General features: G+C 44.0%; 1 protein-coding gene across 2 annotated transcripts in view; it reads right to left on the reverse strand.

Moving 5' to 3' along the window:
• Positions 1-366: 366 nt before the first annotated feature.
• The window catches only part of LOC8027789 (carbohydrate sulfotransferase 1), a 28,549-nt gene continuing 5,629 nt past the window's right edge, over positions 367-23,286 (reverse strand). Inside the window, exons 1-2 of one of the 2 annotated variants that reach the window (XM_029980032.3) lie at positions 11,235-11,404; positions 367-2,800 (exon numbers count right to left, since the gene is read on the reverse strand). In XM_029980032.3, coding sequence (XP_029835892.2) covers positions 1,632-2,800; positions 11,235-11,244 — 1,179 coding nt within the window. In that variant the 5' untranslated portion in view covers positions 11,245-11,404 and the 3' untranslated portion in view covers positions 367-1,631. Of the gene's footprint in view, positions 2,801-11,234; positions 11,405-23,286 lie in introns of those variants that run through there. The other variant, XM_002409514.4, reaches the window with a different exon arrangement.

Below are 23,286 nucleotides of genomic sequence, written 5' to 3' on the forward strand. Positions count from 1 at the left end.
ACCGCGTAATGGTTGTGGCTATATAAGGCATCGAGAAAATTAACGCAGTAGCTGAGTTTGAGACGTTCTTTTCCCCTGTCTTTCTTCTTTGACACCGTTTCCCTGCCTTTACCACAGTCTCGGGTTTTCTAAATCATGATCAACATCCACCAGCTCGACTGCGCACTGACTGTTTTTTTGAACTTATGTTGTTGTAAGGGAATGTAGAAAGTTTTCAAGTTCCAAGAAACTTATCAAATATTTTTATTTTTATTTTTAATGTCTAAGAACACATCGGAAACAAGGTTCAGATGTCTTATGCATGCCATTGTGACGTCTGCTTTGTAAGAATATATTGCTAGTGATTTCTTTACAAAAACAAGTGGAAAATGTAGTATGCATTTTTTATTCAACACAGAATAGCATAATATTAAAATGTCATGGTTTTAACAACTTTACAGGAGAAGCTCTGCTTAAGGTTGATGGGACAGTATAAGCTCAAGAAATATAAAAATGCCGTCGTTTAAAATTTTACAGAAGGAATAAAGTTTAACAAGTCTTGCAAAGTGACACATTTCACATTGCATTTAACCTGTCTTATAACTTGGCTTTGTCTCAATCAACACGGCTTAGATGGCGGCATGTGTGGCGCATTTTTGCGTATTTTATGCAGAGCTCAGCATGCAATATAGTACAGCATTGGTAAATCTCTTGTCTTGGGCAAATTTTAGTTTGGAGTTTAATGTCTTTGATTTCTAAAAAGAAACACGTGCACAATATTAAGTACTTGCCTAACGATCAGCTACCAGACTATCCCACATGCTCGACAGGAGTAAAAGGAAGTAAACATTTCACTTCTAAAAAAGTATGTAAAAAAATGAAATGCGATTTCTACACTGTAAATAGCGATCTACTAGGGTCTTCGACAGAGTTTTTCTTTTAAGCGTATACCTGCTGCGCCGTTAAGCATTGTGCAAGGAAGTTCGTGAGTGAAAAAACATAAACAACACACTCACATAAACAAGTAAGAAACATGTTCCACAATATTGTTATTTTTATTATAGCTTAAAATCTGTCAGCATTGGTCACATGAACAACTTCTGGTAATACATTTCAATCGCGTATAGTTTTCACGTCAATTCGTGTACCAGTATGATACCAATCAAAAATAACAATTATAGTTATATGCAATTTACCTATTCAAAACGTTCAACCATTATACATACATACAAAATGTATATTTTATATCTTGTGCATGACAGAAAAAGACCGAAAAAAGCTGAAAAGACAGAGCTCTACGAGTCCATGGCCCCCTTCAAATAACTCGCAACTGTGAAACATCAAACAATACAAAAGAACCAAAATTATAGCATTAATATTCACGAATTCAGCCAAAAACAAAGTTGCAAATCTATACAAAACGTTAGTACAAGTTGTGAACGTCTAATAAAAACCAAACACACTTCACACTCAACAGCATTCATAACATGCACTGTACAAAAATATAAAACAATCGATACAGTTCAGAGAAAACATATCAAAGTTATTAAGAAACATATACAAAAGTCTAACACATGTAAGGCATAAAATATTGAACAAGTTTTCCACACAAATATTATAGGTTCGTTCTAAAATATCGTGCTCGTAGCAAGTTAGACATTGTAAGCTACATCCACCCACTGATTCATTAAACCATTTTTAAGTTGACCCTCGTTTTGCACAAGCTTGTAGCCAAGTCGTGACATTACATCGGAACAAAATCTCTGCACCATGAAGACCTCGCTGATGTTCAACTTGCTCGTCCAACCAGCAATTGTCTTGGCCGACTCTCGCTTCGTTGAGTACGGGTTCCCAAGCTCGTTTTCTTTCGCACCCCCAGTGTGAGTTCTTATAAAATGCTTAACGTGAACTGAAAAGTTAAGGCCAAGACGCGCGTACAGGTCTCTGGCTTGGATGAAAGGGTTGGATGCAATGTCCTCATGACGTACTCGGACAACCTTGCCGGGGAAGTCCTGTTCAAGAGCCGCGAAGTTGTTCAAGTCCTCCCGTAACTGTTGGCAGAGTGCTTCTACGTTGGTACACTGAAAAGCTTGCACGCACCACGGGCGAGCTCTTCGGGAAACAAGAACTGCCCTCGGATCTCGGACAAGATGCACCACTCTCATGGTCTTGCTAATGTCCTCGTTGAGGTTCATCCATCGGTGAACTTGACGGATGCTCATAAAAGTAAGCTTCATTAAATGTAGCTTACTCTCGCGACAGATTGCGGACACAAACGACGGGTGGTGGCAGACGTCCACGATACCGCGACACATCTCCCACAGGTGCCCGTTGTGTTTGAAGAATGGCATCTTTAACGAGTGCTTCAGGTACTCGGTCTCGGGTTCGAAGTTGCACCGGAATAGGTTAGTCACGGTGCTTGAAGCCTTTTCGAAGCCTTCCCCGTATAGCCTAAGGCTCAGGGTGTACATGTGAAGCGGCTCGTAGTCATAGAATGTCGACGGGTTGGCGGAGAGTAAGTCTCCCAAAAAAGAAGAGCCAGAACGCACGTAGGTGACAACAAGGACTCGATTAACCGTTTCTTGGATGCCGTTTTCAAAACCCTTACCGAGCAAAGGCAAATGCCCGTTCAGGTCACCGCGGTCACCGTGTGGGAAAGATGAGACCGGCGTCGAGTCAGATGTCCCGTGTGTTGAGCAGTAAAGAATAAAAACTCCACCCAAGAAGAGCCATCCTAAAAACAATAATACTGTGATAGACTTGCGTGACCAAACTACGTAAACTACGCGTGACGTCACTTGGTTCATTTGGAGTCCTCGACCTGAAACAAAGTTAGAAAGAGCTCTTTTGAATATTCTATTTAAAATATTAGAAAGTAACGGTTGTGAATCCTAAAATTCTGTTTAAAACCACAGAAAACAAATCTAACAGTAAAAAAGTGTCTAAATTTCTTTCTACGTGATTTGCTTTATTTTGCAAAGGTTTGAACTGTACCGCGAACGACGAAAACACAAAACGCGAAAAAACAGTAGCTTCATTAGCGACGAATGTCTGCAAATTCAACCTTGTGCATTTAATACTCTTTCGTCCGTTTCACATTTCGGTGCTTCTCCGTGCCAGTTTTCGCTGTACATTTTAAAAGGCGGTAGCTTGTCCAAGTGTTCATTTTAAGCTGTTTTTTATTTATCTTCTGATAGCTCTCCGCTCCTCTCCTTCGCTTCTTTTCAGCTATGTCACTGCCCCCTCAACGGTAGCGAATAGAAACAATATATAGGTGTAGTGAATTGACATTTCAACGTATTTTGCAATTAGAATTTGCGGAATTGAAGAATCAGACTATAAGCATTCCTTTGTCATGAGGCGCCCTATGCAGTCAGACTGACAAATTTATTGTTTTATCGCACACCCTGACTGACATCAAGGTTTCTGTGTTGCTACTCTGGGTAGTTTACTTTACTAGTTGCCGTACACAAGACTTTATTAAAACTGCAGTTTCCGCGAGTTAATAAACCTACCACAAAGTTATAATCAAACTTAGTTAAACAAAGGATACACTGGGGCTGTAGCGTTCGTGGTCGATATGCCTTTTGAACTGAAACGTCTGCTCAGAATAAGTTTCAGGTCAATGAATTCTCACTTGTTTACTCTCGCGTCCTCTATATGGCTGTCATTTGTTTATGCACGAGGCAAGTGAAATTATTATATTAATCTCCAATATATAAACTGATTTAGATTTAGTTGTAGCAGATTTAATAAGCTACAGCTCCCTTCATATGTTTTATGGCTTCAAGGTAAGCAGAAACATTGCTTGCAAGCTTTGATACGCACAGTGCAAACATTAAATATTCTATAGCAATGTGGGACTGAATAAGGCGCCTCATGTGCCCGTCATGGCATATGAATGACGCAACTGTTGGCTCCATTTCTGTATGAGCACCAAATCTTAGGAGTAGCGGCTAGGTTTGTTTTACCACCAAATTTCCGCGAACAACGTCTGATTCTCACATCCAGAGTAACAACCTAGTAGGGAGAGAGCGGTGCATTTATTATATAGAAACAAGGTTGAAGGTGACTACACTCGACCCATAAGTTTTGCGCTGCGTCGTCAAGGCTAGCACACGTTCCGGAGCGCTATCGATGCTACTTGCCGGAATGCACGTGACGGAAATTTAACTCAAAGTCAGTGTTCGCGCTGCTGCGCGGGGTTGTTGTATAGTGACAAAATTAGACATCTTTGACGACCTAGCACTAATGTGGTGATACTGAGTATAAATATACATTTTGATGTACCTTTAAGTGTTCTAAGGCCATATACCTAGAACCAGGGATGGGCAAAATACATGCAAATATGTATCGAAATACAAATACAAAATACTTCGTCAAAAATGTATTTAATTACAAATCTAATTACATTTCCAAAAAAGCATTTAAATACAAGATACGAATACAACCAAATGTATTTGGTCTCCTCCAAATACTTTTCCAAATACATTCCTAAAAATTTGCGTCAGCGACCTCAGGGCACCTGCAACGGGTTTCTGCGTATCTCATTTTAATTTTGCATCGCACACTCGGGAGTCAGTGTGCGAGGCTTTAGTGACGTAATAGAAATATATTCACAAAAAAAAAAAATGTAATCAGCTTGGATGTAATCGGTGAAAAAAGTACACAGCTTCAAGCAGCTTTTTTTGCCGATTACATTTTGGTATAGACCAACAAAGAACCGAGACGACCAAGACGCGCAGCTCTAGCTTGAGAATTTTTTATTATTGCAACTCGCACCAGTTCTCAAGTTCTGAGCAGCGCCCATGGGGAGGAAACTCGGATACTTTTAGGTCGCGTTTACGGTATGCGTCGCATCGCGTCCTTTCAAACGCCCTTTTCGCGCCCGAGACGGGACGCTGACAAGACGCTTGTGAAAGCACGTGGATCGTGTACGGTGGGGACACCAGGACGCAGCTTCATGACAGCATTTAATGGTCGCGTCTTGCGGAATAAGGCGCCTCTTTTGTGGTTACGCCTCGAGGACGTTACAGCGCCCCCTGGCCAAGGAAAACAGGCCTATAGACAGTACTGAAATATAATAACCAGAACATTACGTAAGCGTTGAGCTGCTGAGGCTGTGACACAAGCCACGTAATAGCGTAGGTGCACTTATAAGTAGGAGCCTTATAAGTCTCATCGTTCAGCCGACCTGCAAGGTTCTTGAACAAAAGCAGGTCTGGCGACACCAAAGGTACAAAAACGTTTACGTGACTACTGCGAATGCTACTATTCCGCCGAAAAAAATTTTCGCCCTTGTCCCTCCGGCTGGCGTCGAAGCAGCGACCTTTCCTTCAGCAGCCCGTCGCGGTACCCCTCCGCCCTTCTGCGGATGACGCGGTACCCCATTAACGCATGACGCGGTACCACTCCGCCACGGGCGTAGGGGTACCGCATCATCTGTAAATCTTGTGTTTGTGCTGAAGGCATCGGCGCTTGGGCTTTCGCCTTCAAGTCGTCTTAGGGTTAACATAAGAGACCCTGTGGGTACTTTTTTTTCTTCGTGCGTCGTAATTTGTGTCGTTTTTCGTTCCAAGCGAAGATGTGGATGTGTGTTGTACGTAATAGCAACCAGAAATGAGCAAAACGTAAAAGAAAAGAACGCGACGTGACGAGGCTATATTTTCTGACGCCGGACGGCTCACGGGTAAAGATAAGCGAGACAGGTGATATGCGACGCAGAGCGCCGGTGGATAGACGGAAGCGAGACGCGAGCCTTGGTTTTCACTTCGTCTCTCGTGGATAACAGTGTTTACAGCTAATTTGAGGGGCAATATCTTATAAGGGTTGTATGTCCGGGTGTTGGGAAAATTGTCTCCGGGAGGCGAAGGTTCACAGTTCCTTTGGACGGGACAAGATGCGATAAGGCCATTGGATCAAGAGAAACACAAATAAATAAATATATATGTACGACGTTTCGAGCGGTCCCCGCTTAAAACGTCGTAATAAACTCCGTGTTAGTCACTCCGACAGTACGCATCTTTGACTTATTAACTTTTCCCGGTCCATTCCTCTACATTTACCCTCTTTACCTATATATATATATACATTCATGTCCCAATTACATCCCCCGAGAAAAATGGCCGCACTTAACGTCTTGATGTGCTCTTGGCTTCCCTTTTTATTATTTAGCAATGAAAGAAATTAGCAAAGATAGAATATACTTTATAAATGCGAATACCGCTAGTTGTTACTGAATCACGTAACATTGAGCATGAGTTTAAATATATATATATATATATATATATATATATATATATATATATATTATTTAGCAACCTTCCTGACGAAGACCGGACTCCGGCCGCAACGTCGAAGATTAAATCGTCCGTTGTTGCTGTTTTTCACTAAGGGTTTTTTTCTTCTCAGTTTTATATATATATATATATATATATCTCTTAGAAGAAGAGCCGCCATCATCAGTTGGACGTCACAAAAAATATAGTTAAACATATGCAATTCCTTAATTGTCATTTTATTCAAATTACATTTATTCTAAAAACTTCAAAAGTGTATACAGGAGACATTTTCTTTCCCATATTTAACCGACATGTCGGTATATGCCAGCGATCGCGATTACGAATTGGGTACCTTGAAATATGTTGGTTCAAAACAGACACTTTTACGAATTATGTAAGTTTGAAAAGATCGACTGTAAGTGCGCCGGCGAGCTGGTGGTAGCAAATTATGTCGATTAGCGCCTAAGGCTGTGTATGTTTTTTTTTATATTTTAAAATGCTTTAAGCAAAGGATATCTCTGCGCAGAAGGCGGTTGAGACTGGGTGTGTGGCTATATGGAATGCTTGAGAAATAAACCAGTTGGCAGTGTTTGAGACGTTCCCAACTGTAAATGTTCCTTCATCTAAGAGTTTTGTTCCTCTTCTACACCAAAGTATCCGGTGTCAAACGACATGATTAGTTAAAAGTGGTAAACAACTCAGTTCTAAGCGTTATTCGGAGTATATAAATATTCATGATGCAGATCCTTAATATATTAAACTCCCTGAACAGTTTATCAGTAGGCGCGCGAAAAGAAACATTTGCAATTGTGCGTAACATCACTTTTTATTAAGCAAGTGAGTATTTTCAAGAATTGTTGCGGCTGTGGTACCTCACACCAGACAAGAGTAATCTAAATCATGAAAGAGGGATTCATAAAATAATATTTTAGCTGATTTCGGAAGTATCTATCATATTTTAGATAGCAAGCCTACAACTTTTACCAACTTTTGTTGTTAGATACTCACTACGATAATCCCTTAACTAAACTTGTGAAAAGAGAAGTCCAAAAGTTTTAAAATAATAAACTATTTCAATATAAAACGTATTTAAATCAATGCAAGCTACTTAAATACTTGCTTTTAGAGCGCAGCTCTTAAGGCCCGTTCACACTCTTGCGACCTCTTAAACCTAGGTTTCTTAAAACTTCTTATACCAGAAAACACCCTGGCGCCATCTATTGGGAAGCAGTGTAAACTCGGCCGGTCCGGCATATTTCTTTTATTTCTCGCGCATTATCCTTTCTTTCTTGGCTCGAAAAACTTTTGTCAATGTTATAAACGAGCCTTTCTATGGGTATTACACGCATTTGACCTCGCAAATCCCGCAAAACCTTCGCTCCTGTGAAATGCAGTACCGGAGTCACCGCATAGATGGCGCCACAATGCCAGTGTGTTCCCTCATTCTAAAAACATTTAAGAAGTTTTAAGAGATCTCGTCTCTCTCAGTCGTACTCGGTCGCAAGAGTGTGAACGGGCCTTTAGGCGCCCGTTTCCGGCTTGAGCGGCGTCGCCGTCGCCGTCGGCGTAACCGCGCGGCGCATGATTAGAAATGCCCCATAATACACCGCGCGGGGGGGAGGAGAAGGGAGGAGGAGGGGAAGGAGGAGGAGGGGAGGAGGAAGGAGGAGAACGAGGGGAGGAGGGGGGTGGAAGAGGGGGAGGAGGAGGATGTGAAGAATAGGGGGAGGATAGGGGGAGGAGCTTGGAGGAGGAGGGAGGAGGGGTATAGAACCTGAGAACCGAACTAAGCGCGATCGCAACGCCTCCATTTCCCCGCAGCGGTCACTCCGGCAACTGCACGGCGGCTCTTTTTGGCTCAAGCCGAGTCGCGCAAGTGCCGTTGGCGCCATCTCGCAGTACACACAGCATCGCATTACATAGCGTCCGATGTTACTGCTGGATTTTGACTTTGATCGTCCATTTTGGCGCCGAAACGTATAAGCCGTTCTATCGTTTGTAGCGCCATCTAGCGAGCTTCAGGTTCCGCGGCCAGGCTGAGTGGTTAGAAACGTTTGCGAAAGTGCTCTTCTGGGCGCCGCTTCCTGATTGCTGTGCTGTTGGGGGCTCTAAAGTGCTGGGTTAGGGCCTAGGGCACGTCTTGTTTTCATGCTTGCTGAGGATGGTGTTTTTTGACTCATTGAGAACGTTAGTTGCCCTGCATTATGGCATCCGCCAGTGCGGCGGTACCGAGAAGTGCAACACTGAACGCGCAACCGATAGAAATCGGAGAAGTGTACTCAAAATAGTGAAGTACTTTACAGCGATTAAATTTTTCTTCTGGTTTTTGTCATTTTAAAAGCAGTACACCGAGAATATTTAGAGAGTTTTGAGTCATCTACAACAATGGAATGTAATATGAATAAGGACGCGCGAAATAAGAGCATTGCAGGAAACGATGAAAGCTAGCTCCCTTCGGTTTGAAGATATTGATACAAGTCTTATTTTAGGACCCCGTGTGGACGAGTGTGCCCTTTGTCGAGAACTGAAGACAGCAGAGTCAAGATGGGCCCATTGCCGGAGCGAGTCGATCAATGGTTCAACAATGCGAAATCGATGCATGAGCATGTTTCAGCAATAACAAATTAAGTTTTCTTTCCAACTACGTTATGTACTAGACATAGGACTAGTACATAACAGAGATGCCTAACCAAATAGACCATATCCAAGCATCATTAGCTTAAATGAAACTTATGGTGGGGTTGAACGAATACAGTCGCGTTGACGAGATTCTCCCCTATAAGGCTGAAAGCGTGACCAGCCGGTGAAACCATTCCAATAGACAAATGTCTCTATTGCCACATTTGAGCGTATCCCTAATAGGTTAGAGCGCTTTTGCGCAATTGAGGACAAAAGGGCGGCAAATATTATGAGGCCCAAAAACTCCCTGAGCTTATGGATGGTAGCGGGTAGTGAAAAGTTCGTAATTTCCGATGTGCTTTCGAGAAGAGGGAGGACTGCTGTGTGATCCACCAGACGCTCTATAAAGTGAAGCTTTCACACTCCAAACCCGAATTTTTCATTGTTGATAATGGGGCCGTGTTCTCCGAGGCGTTGGAAGAGCAGTCGAAGGTGTTGAAAATGTTCGCTCTCACGGCTGCAGATCAAAATATCATCAACATAGACATAGACGAATAGAAAGCCTCAATGAGTCTACGAAACACTAAAATGTTTTAGTGACATTTGGCAACCCAAATGGCGTACTGAGAAATTCAAACAAGCCAAAAGGCATGATGACCGTCGTATTGGGTATTTCGCACGGATCGACGGGAATCTGATGATAAGCTTTCAGCAGGCCTACTTTGGAGAAAAGTTTGAGCCGTGAAATGATATGGGGAAGTCTGCGACGTACGGTGGCGGACATCTGACAGGAAGTCTGGCGTGGTTCAGGGCTCGGTAATCGCCGCGTGGTCTCTAGTCTCTGGGATTTTTGTTTTCTTTTGGGAGGGGGGGGGGGGGGGGGGGTGGCACGTACAGAAAGATGCCCATGGCCTTGATGACGGCTATGTGATGTCGAGCTCCACCATGTGGCCAAAGTCACCACGGGCTATCTTGAGATGATCAGTGGGAAGACGGCGTTGTCGGCCAAGAGTAGAAGGGCATGTGATCACAATGTGGTGCGCAACATCATGCTGTTGGATGTTCGAGGGACACGTGATTTAGGTAAATTCCCGCAGCAATTTATCATACTGTGTATCTAGACTGGAGCAATTACTAAATTTGAAAGTTTGTTTAGCTGTGCACGTGAGCTGCGCGACGAGATTTGTTGTTGCGTCGATTAGGCGTTTGTGTTGCATGTCGACCATGAGGTTGAAGTTCTCCAAACAATTGGCACCGACCATTGTGTAATTTATATCTGCTACCATAAATAGCCACTGAAACATTCGACGCCGACCGATGTTCAGGGTCGATGAAAGCTGACCATAATAAGCGATACGCGTTTCGTTGGCTGCATCTAGGGTGCTGAGCCTCTTTCTGGTCTTGTGTTTTACGGCAGAAACTGGTAATACGCTCACATCCGCTCCTGTGGGGACTAAAATTCGGAGACCGGTACCCCGATCGATTATGAAGAACAAACGTCTTAGTTGCGTTCCCTCAGCATTCGACGCTTCTACTTGTTGGTCCCGGTGTTTCGTGTTGCAGATTAGGGCTCTACGCAGTTCCGAGCGCGGTCATCGAAATGCCGATGATATAAGCACTGGTCAGAGTGTCTTGATGTCGCCTGTGTCTGCGAGGAGGAATTGTGTAGAGTGTGAGGCGTGGAATGTTTCTGAGGTGCTGGTCATGACCGAAAAAAGGTAATGGTTTTCTGGGCACCGATTATTATGATCGTTTGCTGGACGTCTTCGTGAAAGGTATTCCGGGTGATTGCAGCAGTAGAAGTGTTTGCGGGTGTACAGTGCCGCTGAGTTTTGGCTTCGATACTAGTGACTTGTGGGACAGTTCCTTCCATTGCCAACCGTGCGAGCTGAACCAAAGTCAGTCCTGACGTGGAGGGAAGGATCTTTCTTACGTTGTTGGGTAGTCTTTGTATAATGAACTCACGCAGCGAAGTGGCTTCGGGCGTGGGAACCAGCTTTCCGAGATTTTGCTGAAGACGGCGAAAAAACTTAAGCGGCGCGATTGCACACGTCTTCCGATGATGGAATATGTTGAAGAATTCGATGTTCGGAAGCCGAGGTGTGTTTTGTGAGTTCATGTTTTAAGGTCTTATATGGCGTCCTGTTTGATGGTTCGAAGATAGTATTATGAATTTTCGCAGCAACTTCGACAAGTAACGTGGACAGGATGTGGTGAATATTCTGTGTGTCCGAAGTAATTTTACTGGTTATGAACATGCTCTTGACTTGCGCGGACCAGAGTTCCGGGTGTGCTGGCGACAAATTTGGATGTCGGAGCGCGCAGACATCCAGACAATGAACGAGGGTGGCTCACCGGTTGCCATAGCGTGGGTGGCTGGAGGTTCGTGTCCGATCACCAATTGAACGAAAAGATGTTCCCTTCGTAACTTTATTTACGCTTATATATATACATGTCCGATGAGTTCGGGAGCTGTCGCTGTTCTGAGCTCGCATCCCGAGCTCGACCTCGCTCGTGCTCCTCTTCTTTCTGTCTCGACAGTCAGCTGCTACAAAGCGTTTCTTATCAAATCGCGTGGCTACGATGTCAGTGTCCCTTCGCTAGCGCTCTCTGATAAGGAGTTTGCGGTTATCTACAATGAGAAAGTCATGCGTTAGGGTCATAGCCTTTTATCTTTATTGCCTTTAGCGCATATGTTTTATGTCCCTTGTTTATTTGCTTGTGTGTTTTCGTCATAAAAAACAGTTGAAAGCAATTCGAGTGTTTTTATTATCTTTTTTTCTTTATGCCCTTGTGTTCAGTAGTTTCACTTCAAGAATACACAACACAGTAGCCCCACTTGCCGCATTATTACAGTTTATTTCTTCTACAACCGGCCCTTCTTGTTCTAACTCTACTCTGCCCTCGAAGCATCTTTTTACGTCAAACTTATTGCCGCCTCGACGTACCAAGCAAGATTTTGTTCGTAAGCCCTTTGGCACGCCTCGACACCGTCCGAGGTGGTGGGCTTGTTCGGTTTTGTCCTCCGTCAGCTGGTCATGGGAAATATTTTGCAAGCTTCTTCGGTCCGGGCTATGACCTCAAGTCAGCAAATGTCGGGACGTTCAGTGGATGCACTGAGAATGGTCTACTGACTCTGAGCATGAAGTTTCTAAAAAGACATGGCGAGCACCTCATACTCACAACTCAGGTTACGAAATTATTGTGGCACACACTTGAGGTTTCGCTGGCGAAGAATGCCAGAAAGAGCGTTCCTTCGAATGATGACTTATTTCTTGGAGACGCGCAAACGCCATCTGAAGTCACTAGTGTCTTGCAAAGAGGACCAAAGTTAAGGATTGTGCCTAGAACCAGGCCTGCAGAAAAGCTTTGCCTTACTTTGGTGGAGTAGACGGAGCACCAAGAGAAAAAAATGGTGCATTTCAGAACGGTGGGATGCTATTTTGATACTTTGGGAACTCTTCAGAAAAATGTGAGTTCGAATCGTGTTTTAGCTTTAATAAAAGACAATTGCATCCATCATTTGACAGCTGACAAGGCCACCGGTTTTTGTCGTCGTTGGTGAGACGTTTTTCAAAGATAAATTTATAGAGGCCATAAAATGCACTTTAAACTTTAAAAAAAGTGTTTCCCTGACTATAGTCAAATTCCAGATTAAGGTTTATGCAAACGATTATAATTAGCATGGCTGGAGAAGATAAACCTAGTGTATAAGATAAATTTACAAGCCTTCTTTGCAGCTAGAAAACACAAATTCGAATGCTCTTTACGGACTATCGTAACAGAACTATGTTCATGCAGCCAGAGGTGGGCGGTTTCCTCGGCAAGCACACTTCGGCTTGGGAGCTGAAGAATCCTTTTCTAGATGGAAATTCCGAGGATATATGAAATTTACTAGAGAGAGAACTCATGGAAGGAGAAACCGGCTTTTCTATTTTTGTAGATGATTTATTCCACTAAATTCTCGACGGACACCAACTGGCTACGTTGCAACTTTTCATTACAGGAAATAAAGAATTATTTCCGTAATTTATTGTGCTACATGTTAGGATGTGTCTTCGAGTTTTTGACTCAACATCTGAGCTCCACTCTGGTTTCTTTTGAGGGAGAACTGTATTTCCGAACTCTAGGAGTATGAACAGGCTGGAGAGTAGCACCTGTTTTTTAAACATTTTCCTCGCCTTCTGTGACAAGGCAATTTTAGAAGAAAAAAAATTGAATGAACGTTGAAACCACCCGACCGCTTCGCGAGCCCAAGTGCAACACCGGACAAAACCCTCATGAACTTCATGCAATGAAGACATATCTTGTCTTCTGACGTTTTGAGGAATCACAAGGCGAGACCCAGACATTAGCACACCCTCAAGAATCTCAAGGTTTGCTCTTTCTGACCAATAGGGCCTTAACCAACTGCCCACATCTGTGAAGCGAGCTCAGCATATTACGACAGTACAACAGAAGCTGTTGGCATAAGCGGTCTTGTTCTTGTGCCCTCCTTACTTTGCTAAGGTGTCCCGACAGTTTGACCTTACTGGCGCAGCCGGCTGCACAACTCGACAGGTTCTCAAGTGAAATTCCCCCATAGGGAAATACGTTTTGTCGGGGGTGCCCCAGAGAGGGTATCTGCAGTGACGATATGATTTCCGGGAACCTAAACTATCTAAAACGAAAATCGCATAAGCCTCAACCGAAATATTTGTACTCCTGGCGAAAGCACATCCACCGGCGATTTCCAGAGTGGATTGTAATCAGTCTCAAACTGAAAGTCAAGTCCCCACAGAGAGAATTCCATTCGTTCGGCTGCCCACGTCAAAGTCAGTGCTATTTATATTTGTACATATCGCTGCTCGGAATGCGTTAACGAACGAGAAAGATAGGCCACAGTGTCTTTGCCGTCTGGCTGCACCTGCGTCAGAACCGCACCGATTTTGAACGATGACGTATCGGCAGGTAAGACAGTGGGAAGCTTTTGATAGAATTTCGTGTCACAATCCGCAGGGGAAATTAGCTTCTTCAATTGCCGAAAAATGTTTGCTCCTGACAAATCTCAGCACCAATCCTTATCCTTCACAGGTAATTCACGCAGCGATGCAGATATCTCTGTGATATTCGGAACGAACCTTGCAAAGTAGATAATCCTTCCCAAAAATCTGCGTACATCTACGATACCATACCTTCAATGCGTGTAATTTTTTTTTTTTTTTTTGATCTGGCCTAATTTCCGTGGTGTTCACAACGTAGACTAAAACGCCACTTGGAGAACTGGAAACGAGCATTTGTCCCAATTAAGCGTGATACTGGCTGTTTTCAACAGTTCCAGAACAGTACGCAGCCTTACATCATGCTCCGTTTTTATGGCTCGAAAAATAAAAATGTCATCCATCATGTTTGCTATTGCCTGCAAGATGTCTAGCACCTTACCAAACATCTTCTGAAAATATTCTGGAGCTGAGCTAATCCCGAACGGTAAACGCCAGAATCAGTAGCGCCCAAACGGGGAATTGAATGCCGTCAACGTCTGACTTCACGGTGCCTACTTGATCTGCTGAAAACCCGAGTTAGTGTCCAACTTTGAAAAATAGGAAGCACCGGACAATTGGCCTAAAGTGTCGTCCACAGTTGGCAAGACAAAGCGTCCACTCCTGTTCCACTGAGTGAGATCTACGCAGAGGCGAACTTCGCCAGATTTTCAATACGGCACTATGTCTGCACACCAGTCGGTTGGGCAATCTACTTTTCGAATCCCTCCATTGGCTTTCTACTTCGCCAGTTCCGTTTTTACGGCATCCCTTAAGGGTATAGGTTTTCGCCTAGGAGGGAATATAGCGAAAGGTATTGTGCCGGCCTTCAAGCGAATGGTGTACTCACCAGGTATCGCGCCAAGACCAGAGAAAAGCGGGGGGTAGTTTCGCTCATACTCTTTTTCTCTTCAAGAACATCCACGAATGTTTTAACGCTGGAAGCCCCAGCAATCAGCGTGTGCGGATGCTACGACGTACAAAGACTGTCGTGTGGTTTTCTGCCTCCAAAAATGTCGGCATTTAACGTGCCTTTAAAACGAAGGCGCTGATTTGCAGCACCAGTTAACACCGCAGGAGGTGCCACTAATTTAGACGGCACGCCTGGAAAGATAGGTTAAACTACAGATACTTCTCTCGAGTCTTACTTTGCCGACGCCGGCACCCCGTTTATAGATAGTCGAACAAACCTAGTCTTTAAAGCCCCAACCGATCGTACAAAATTGCCAGGCTGTTCACTTTATAGCAAAGAAACGCCTGTCTTCGGGTTCTCCAACTTGTTGCGGAAAACCACAGTAAAATGTCATTTGGTGCTATAATGGTGGCAACGCGCCGAGCGTCTGAGCGTGCGGGGCACTGAGTGTTGATGTGCTTAGAGCGTCGGAAATACTGGCAGAATTTCCGCCGCTGCCCGCGTGGCGAGGGCTGCCGCTGGTGCTGAAGTGTAGGTCGCTGACTGTGCATATCGCAGAATGTCCTGTTTGTGCCGGCCATCGCTGTGCGTGCACTCCGTTGCCCCACGGCGTTGACTTCCCCCGAGGTTACTGCATAGGCGGTCGGCTGTAGCTAATGCTGCTGACGACGAACAGTCTCCTTGAACCGGGCCTTGGCTAGCGCCGTTGCGAGTGTGATGGCGGCATCAATTTGGAGGGTCTTCGATAACTGTCCATCTCCAAGTCCCGCGACGAACCGGTACCGAATCAGACGGTCTCGAAACTGTGCGAAGTCAGAGAGGTCGGCGAGCTCATGTAGGGCAGTCGCAAACTGGTCGACACTCTGCTCAGTTTCTTGCTTGCGACGATGGGAACAGGCACGCTCGTAAACCACGTTCTTCGTAGCTATAAAGTGAATGTCATATTTCTTCTTTACTGTCGTCTAAATTTTGGATTGAATTTCCGAAAGGCCAAAAACCTGAAATATTTTCCGGGCCTGCTTTCCCACAGTAGGCTGAAGCTTTCGTACCCGGGCTTCCTCTAACCTTTCGTTGAGTCCCGCAGCATAGCGGAAATCGTCGAGGTCTGGTACCCAATCCGGTAATTTTGACGTCCGGTCGAAGTTGAACTGCTTCGGGGTGGGGAAACCGCCATGGGAGGGATCGCTGCTGGCGAGTCCGTCATCGTGCAAACCGAGTGCAAGGCGAGCGCCGCATGAAAACGCACGAGAACCATCATCCCACTTCTGGCACCATGTCGTGTGCTTTGCGGCGAGACGAAGGAATAGACAACGACGTAGTTGGCAGTGAACGAAGCCCGAGTTTATTCCGCGTGCTGTATACATCGCCACTCGCCGTACCTCCGATACGAGGCGAGCGAACGCGGGCATGCGCACAGGTCAGTTAGTACGATACGTCAGTAGTGATACAACAGCGTGATAAAAGTCAGGATGACATCACATGTACCGTCTCCGCTGGAATATGACTGCCCTGCTTGGGATCCGCACCAGAAAGTGACATCGCAAAACTAGACATTTTTTTATCCATATCGCTTCGATTCGTTTATAGAAGATACCGTAGAATAGACTCCGTGTCACACGTGCCCAATCTATAAAGTTGAGCATGAGTCTCCACTGTAAATGGAGAGGTCCCGGGTTCGATACCCGGACCAGACAGATTTTTTCGGTCGTGATAGTCACCTAGTTGTGTTTGGAGATTTGTGTTTGTCCTTTCTCCCTCCTATTCTCCTTCTCCGGGGACTTATTTCGCCATTCCTGTCCAGCTCGCTTGCACATTTGCATTTAATTGCATTATAATCATAACCTTAAAATATAAGCCTTTCACCATTGTTGGTGTTACACTGGTGGCACCTGATAAAACCTGCTCGCTCTATTGACGTGTAACCCCTGGTTAGCTCAGTTGGTAGAGCGCTCTAATGGAAATGAAGAGGTCCCGGGTTCGGTACCCAGACTAGGAAGATTTTTTCGGTCGCGCGCCCTTCACCTAGCTGTGTTTGTAAATTTGGGTTTGTCCTTTGTGCCTCCTGTTCCCCCTCCAGGGATTATTTTTGCCATTCTTGTCCAGTTCGCTTGCACCTTTGCATTTAATTGCATTATAAGTAGGATGTGCATTTTCCGGTTTTAACCGAAAAACACCGATAAACATCCGTTGGTGACGAAAATATAAAATCGGTTAAAACCGAAAAACACCGGTGGTTGGATATTTTCGCCCTGGTTAAAACCGAAAAACACCGGTCGTTGCTAGTTTCCGACCTAGCGAAACCCTTTCCCCGTAGAGGTTCGTCAAACGTGTTATCTCGTGGATCCTGCATTCTTCCAGTGTTTATACATGGCTTGCAAGTGGCGTCAGTCCGCCCTCCTTTCTGGGGGTCAAAAGCGTCTAGTGAACGCAGTGGACGCTGAGCTCTCATACGCCTTTCCCCTGTTGTGTCTCCCATGGCCCCCTTTTGTGGAAACATTAACACAGTGGAGGGTAGGCTCTCACGTGCCTTTTCCTCATTGTGTCTGGCCAAGTTATGTCGGTGCAAGCCATGTATTCAGAGGTTGCTGTGGCTCCTGGAAGACACTGCCAACGTCCGTGTCGTACAGGAGCGTACGTTTTCATAATTGCGGGTTGCGAACCGCAAGGAACGTGGTGCCATGAAGGCAGCACGTTCCTTGCGTGTAGATGCAAGCATAAAGGTATGCTGGCATCTACTATAATAACCAAGTGTTAGAAATAGTTGCTTCCTAGAGAAGAAGTGTATGAACTATGTGAATAAAATTGGAACTCTCTTTCTGTGATCAATCGCTTTTTTTTCACCGATATTCACCGATTTTAGCCTCGTCATGAGACGTTCCACCGTAATACACCGGTGTTTTGAAAATAAATAAACACCGAAAAACATCCGCCGATTTTTCTCACAAATAAACACCGGAAAGTACACACCCTAATTATAAGCAAGGCCTTCACTCACTTAGAGTGCGCAGAATAATGACCTAACTATAGTTTTTTTTTAGTTAGTTTTATTTTTATAAACTCGCGCTAAACCTATCCGCTATCCAAAATAGCCCCCCAACACGCCACTTGAGACATAGACATCTGGAATTTGTCTTGACTCTTTTTGCAAAAACCAATACATCTAAAATGTCTTTTTTTCCCCAATACAAATAATGATTGGAATGGTTTACTCCCTACCGCATTTGAAAGTGACAGTGGTTTTAGAAAAATATTTAAAGTTCATGAAACAGAGTCAAACCTCGTACAACTGTATTGGCGATAAAGTTTGTGTCGTGCTTTGTCGCGCTGTTCATATTTTTTTTATTTGTCCCAGTCTCAGGTTTTTTTACAAAAATGTTTTCTAACGAGCTCGCCTGCGTAGTTTCGCTCATTACAAATTGTTTGCTCTTATGAGTGCGTGACTTGTGTGAACTGTATTGCTTTGGTTTTGCGTACATGTGGTGCAAATGCTTCCTTGTTTGCTTTTTTAAGGTGGGTTTAAGAAATGTATAAAAATATGCTTTCCCTTACTCATGACAATGCATTTATTTACTCAAGAAGTTTTTTTCAGTTTGTTTGTAGAGATGTATAAAAGTGTGTGCGTTTCCTTACTCGTGTGAAGACATTTATTCAAGCATTTTACTTCGTTTTTAACACGTGTTGATGTACCCCTCCTGCTTCAAATCCTTCGGGGACCTGCTTCGAATCCTTCGGGGATCTAATCATCCGAGCATCCGCTTTACACATTGTACTCTCAAACCGAAATAAACTTCTTAGACGTCAATGTTCAAATAGACGAAGGTAAACTCACAACGAACCTGTACCGTAAGCCAACAGATCGACAGCAATACCTGCATTATCGAAGCGACCACCCACACCATTCCCAGAACAGCATTCCCTATAGCTAAGCTCATCGTTTCAAACGAATTTGTTTGAAAGAAACAGGTTTTGATGCGAGCAGCCACAATCTAAAGTCAGTGCTAGAGAAATAAAGGTATCCACCCGTATAATCGACGATGCAATCAGAAAAGCCAATCAACTGAACCGAGTACATCTTATCAGCCCGCGCCCCGCGCAAAGCGACACACAACGCACAAATCTATATCTAACTAAGAGCATGAACCATCTTAATGTAAAATGTCTTAAGAAGACATTATAACATTCTCGAACAAAGCGAGCGCCTTAAACGCGCGTTTCCTTACGCCCCTGGGGTAGTCCATAGATGATCGCCTAACCTCAAAGACGCGCTAGTAAACTCTCGGATAAATAGATCGCTGCCACCTAACAAATGTATGCCTTGCATACACCCAGGACGTCTGATCTGTAAACAGATGCAGCACACAAACATGGCCAGCAGCACGCACTTGCGGGTGTAGGAAAAAATGTCTCCGGAAAAAATATCCCCGGAAAAAAAAGGCCCCGGTGGAAAGTAGAAAAAAATGTCCCCAAAGGATTTTCTATCTCTGGGCTTTTCTGATCTTCGTGGCCTTCGAACGGACGGTGATATGTTCTCGGGAAAAAAGGCACCATGTGGCAAGTAGGAAAAAACGGCTCCAGCAAATAAGGAAATATACGATTTCGTGAGGTACACATCGCGACACTGTTAGCGCGAACAGGACATCGGCGCATTTTCACATTTTACTTAGAAAGAGTATTAGTGCGAACGAAATTTTACCGTCTGCAATATATCTTCAAATAAGCACTTTAAGTACCTATAATGACCTTGAGTACAATTACCCTTTCGTTGCTAGAAAAAAATAGCGATCGCTTGTTTGTGCTAAGTGTCGCGCTTTTTACCTATTTGGAAATGGTACACACGTACCTTTAAATTTCTCCAAATACTATAATTTGTCTTTGGCTAGAAGTGTTTTAAAAGTTTATTTCACAATGAAAAACAAACAAAAACCGTTGAGATTCAATGTTACAAAATCAGGGATGAAATGAGACTCTAGAGTCATGCACAAAAGTCAAAAGCGGATCGTACAGCAGGGCAAAAATTGTCCCTTCGGTGACATTTTTTCCTACTTTCCACCTGGGCCCCTTTTTTACGGGGACATATTTTACGGAGACTTTTTTTTCCGGGGACGTTTTTTTCCGGAACCACGCACTCGCAGTTCTCGATCGAAATTAAAGGGCACTTAACATGTGCCTCGTCGAACGTCGTGTACTTACTCGAGTGTACCGTATGCAAAATGCAATACATAGGTCAGACTATAACGGAACTTAGACTGAGCTTTAATAATCACAAATCGCACGCCATAACTCTTCCGACACTGCCTCTATCCAAACATCTCGCTCTCCCAACACACTCGTTCGATAAATTGTTAGTGACGCTTCTAGAATCTGGATTTAAATCAAATTGCGAACGTGAACAGCGCGAATTCTACTTAATTCACCGATTCAGCACAAGTAAACAAGGAATAAATGAAAGCCCCGGTACTCTGGCATTGATTAAAATGATATCAGACGAATAGCAACAGCGATCAGGAAACATTTTTTTCAGGCCCCAGACCTTATTGTTAGCTGCTGTACTGTGATTGTGACCGGAACTGGATCATCAACTTCTCAATTTTATCTACAGGTCTTGATATTTATTTTCTTTCTTTTATTTCTAGGTTTCACATTGTTCTCTTCCAGGTCTGACTCATGCATGCCCCACAAAACACCTGAAATGACCGTGCCGTTTTCCTTTTTTTGTAGCAGAACTTTAGTTTGCGCGTGTAACTTTCGTCTATTGTACGCTATCGTCCAGGTCATCCCTGCCCGTCCGGACACAAAGTCACCCTGTGCCGCCTCTCAAGAAACTACAACCGTCATCCCACCGTCTTGAAACTTGGCCCCGACCGTCAAGTTTCTTCACCCGGATACGAACTGCCCCACTCTTCCCTCTCACGAAAGCTCCAACTGTCAACCCGCCAAAATTTGGACCCGACCGTAGCGTTGTATAAACGTTCGCACATCCGGAACTCTCTCCCTACACTCCAACAGTCACCCGCCGTTTTTGAAACTTGGGCTCGACCGTAGCATTCTATAAATACCACCCGCGTTCATCTGCAAAAGTTCTTCCATTTCATTCGGCCTGACTCCGGCCGAAAGAAATGCGTGATGCTTGGTAATTAGTTCGCTAATTAACTATAAATTACTAATTCACTTCTAAATTATTGCAAATTGACATGGTTTCAGTTGGAAATTTGCTGAAGGTCATCGCAAGCCACTAAACCAGTAATTTTAGAAAGACTTTGAGCACATGGAAAGCGTAATAATAATAATAATAATATTTATTCCGGCTCAGGACAGCCGCGACGCCGCAGAAAGGCCGATGGCCCATACCGTAGAGGTCTGCGACGCCCTAAAGTTACCATTCGTGGAGCATATACAAACATTGAACAATTGATAAGAGAGGAAAAAATCGCTCGAGCTCCTCATCGCGACAGCTAGCCTTGTACCTGGTCCACGGCGGTTAACAGTAGCGCGCAACTACGCTTCTTACGCGCTCAAAGTGCTTCTGAAAATGATTGACGCTGTGGTTTCCGATGACGCTCAACAAGTTCCTCGTTGGAGCGGTATGTCTAGTTTTCACTAATTCAAAAGTTAATTACTCATTGTACTTCATGATCGAAATAATTAGTATGTATCGCGCATTCTCTGCCGTCTTCCACCGAGAGTAATTCAGTCCCGAGAAAATTATCTTTTACCTCAAATACACTATTTTCAGGAATCTTTGATGCACTTTGCGCGATTCTTTTTGTTAGCTTGAAAAGAAAGCCTGCGAAACATAACAAATTTTCGCTTGACAATGTGCCCGCGCGTCGCGCTTGCAGTGCTCCACGTCGTGGTCAGGAGGAACGAAGTCCACCTTATCAATGACGCGCTGTCGTAGACAGGGCTTTGTACTGGGGTAGTCCTCGAAGATAAACGCGACCACCTGCTTCCGCAAATTCCTATCTCTGACAGCGCGCCACTGATAAGGTGGACCTTGTTCCTTCAGAGCACGTCGGAGAGCGCTGCAAGCGCGACGAGCAGACGCGTTGTCACCTGTTTCTTTTTTTTTAGTATTTCTTGGGGTTTTTTTGGGGGCTGATAAAAATAAGCGCGCAAAATGTTTCTCGTAGGAAACGCCATAATTGAGTCTACTTAATTGGCTCTACAACATTCCGATTTACACTTCTGCTATTTAACTAATAACTAAAAACGATAAGGTAATTTGTCTTTATTAACGAATTAACCAGGCACACTAAACAAAATGTGTGCACTTTCCTTAATCGCTTCCTTACAACATAAAGTTTCTCTTACTCTCATTGAGCGCTCGGTTTCTTTTTTTTTTTTTGTAAAGTTAGGTGCAAATGATTAGGGACACCCTTTATAATTTGCAAAAATGAGGACACCCTGGCAGTTGCATGTTGACACTTGCCCAAGGCAAGTGTCAGCATTCGGTCAGTAACAGCGGAAATTCGAGATAAAAACCTCAAGCTCCTCAAATGTACAAAATGAAAGTCAAAGCCTCAGTGGAAAAGAACTTCACAACCATTAAATACAGGCCTTCAGGATCCCTCCGCAGCAACCTGAAGGAACTATGCATTTATCTAGAACTACCGAAAATGAAAAATTCGGTTAACTTTTGTAAAAAAAAAACAGCATATGAAAGTATTCTTTGCCGCTAAGACGCATAAGATGGACGTCCCTCTCCGCACAATAGTATCTGACAGAGGATGCTGACAGAAGGACTTCACCACGTTTTTCCATAAACACCTTTCCAGCATACATCCCTCGCAGCCTTGTAGCATCAAGAACACTCAGGAGCTTATCAACGCTGAAGAACCGTTTTCTGCCAGTGCTGGATCCTAGCATAGATTTCTTGTGGCTAGACATAGAAGATATGTATCATAACCTGGACATTTCAATTATTCTTTAATGCGTATAACAAGCCGTAATCGGCCACGGAGTCCGTAGATTCCAAAAGTCATCCGGAGTGCCATTTTCCGGCTTCGTCGAGCATCTGCAGCTCTACCGAAAATCAACAATAATCGTGCACGGATGGAAAATCTAGATTTTGAAACCCGGGGTTTGTATAGGATGTTGCCTTACGCCCATATTAACTGATATCTACCTTTCTTATGTCAATGGAATCCTACAGGCATGCTCAAGAACACTATCCCAGAATGTACCGTTGTCTGCTACATTGATGACTGCCTGATTACTTGCCATCTAGCCAATAAAGTCAAGAAGACTGTGACCTCGTTCGAAAGCGCAGGAGGAAAACTTAAATTCAAACAGAAACATCCATCCTCGAAAGGGCTGCCATTTTTAGACTTGCGATTAAAAAAAACACACACACAAAAGTCGAAGGCATTTGCTGGGCGTTCTGGCAGCGTTCAGAAAAGCCAGTGCTTTATTTGAGAGTGCTAATTCAAAGTGAGTCAAAATAGGTACAATCAAGAAGTTAATCGCATTATCTAAA

This window comes from Ixodes scapularis, unplaced genomic scaffold (assembly GCF_016920785.2).
Source record: "Ixodes scapularis isolate PalLabHiFi unplaced genomic scaffold, ASM1692078v2 PGA_scaffold13__105_contigs__length_92229423, whole genome shotgun sequence".
Taxonomy (NCBI): Eukaryota; Metazoa; Arthropoda; class Arachnida; order Ixodida; family Ixodidae; genus Ixodes; species Ixodes scapularis.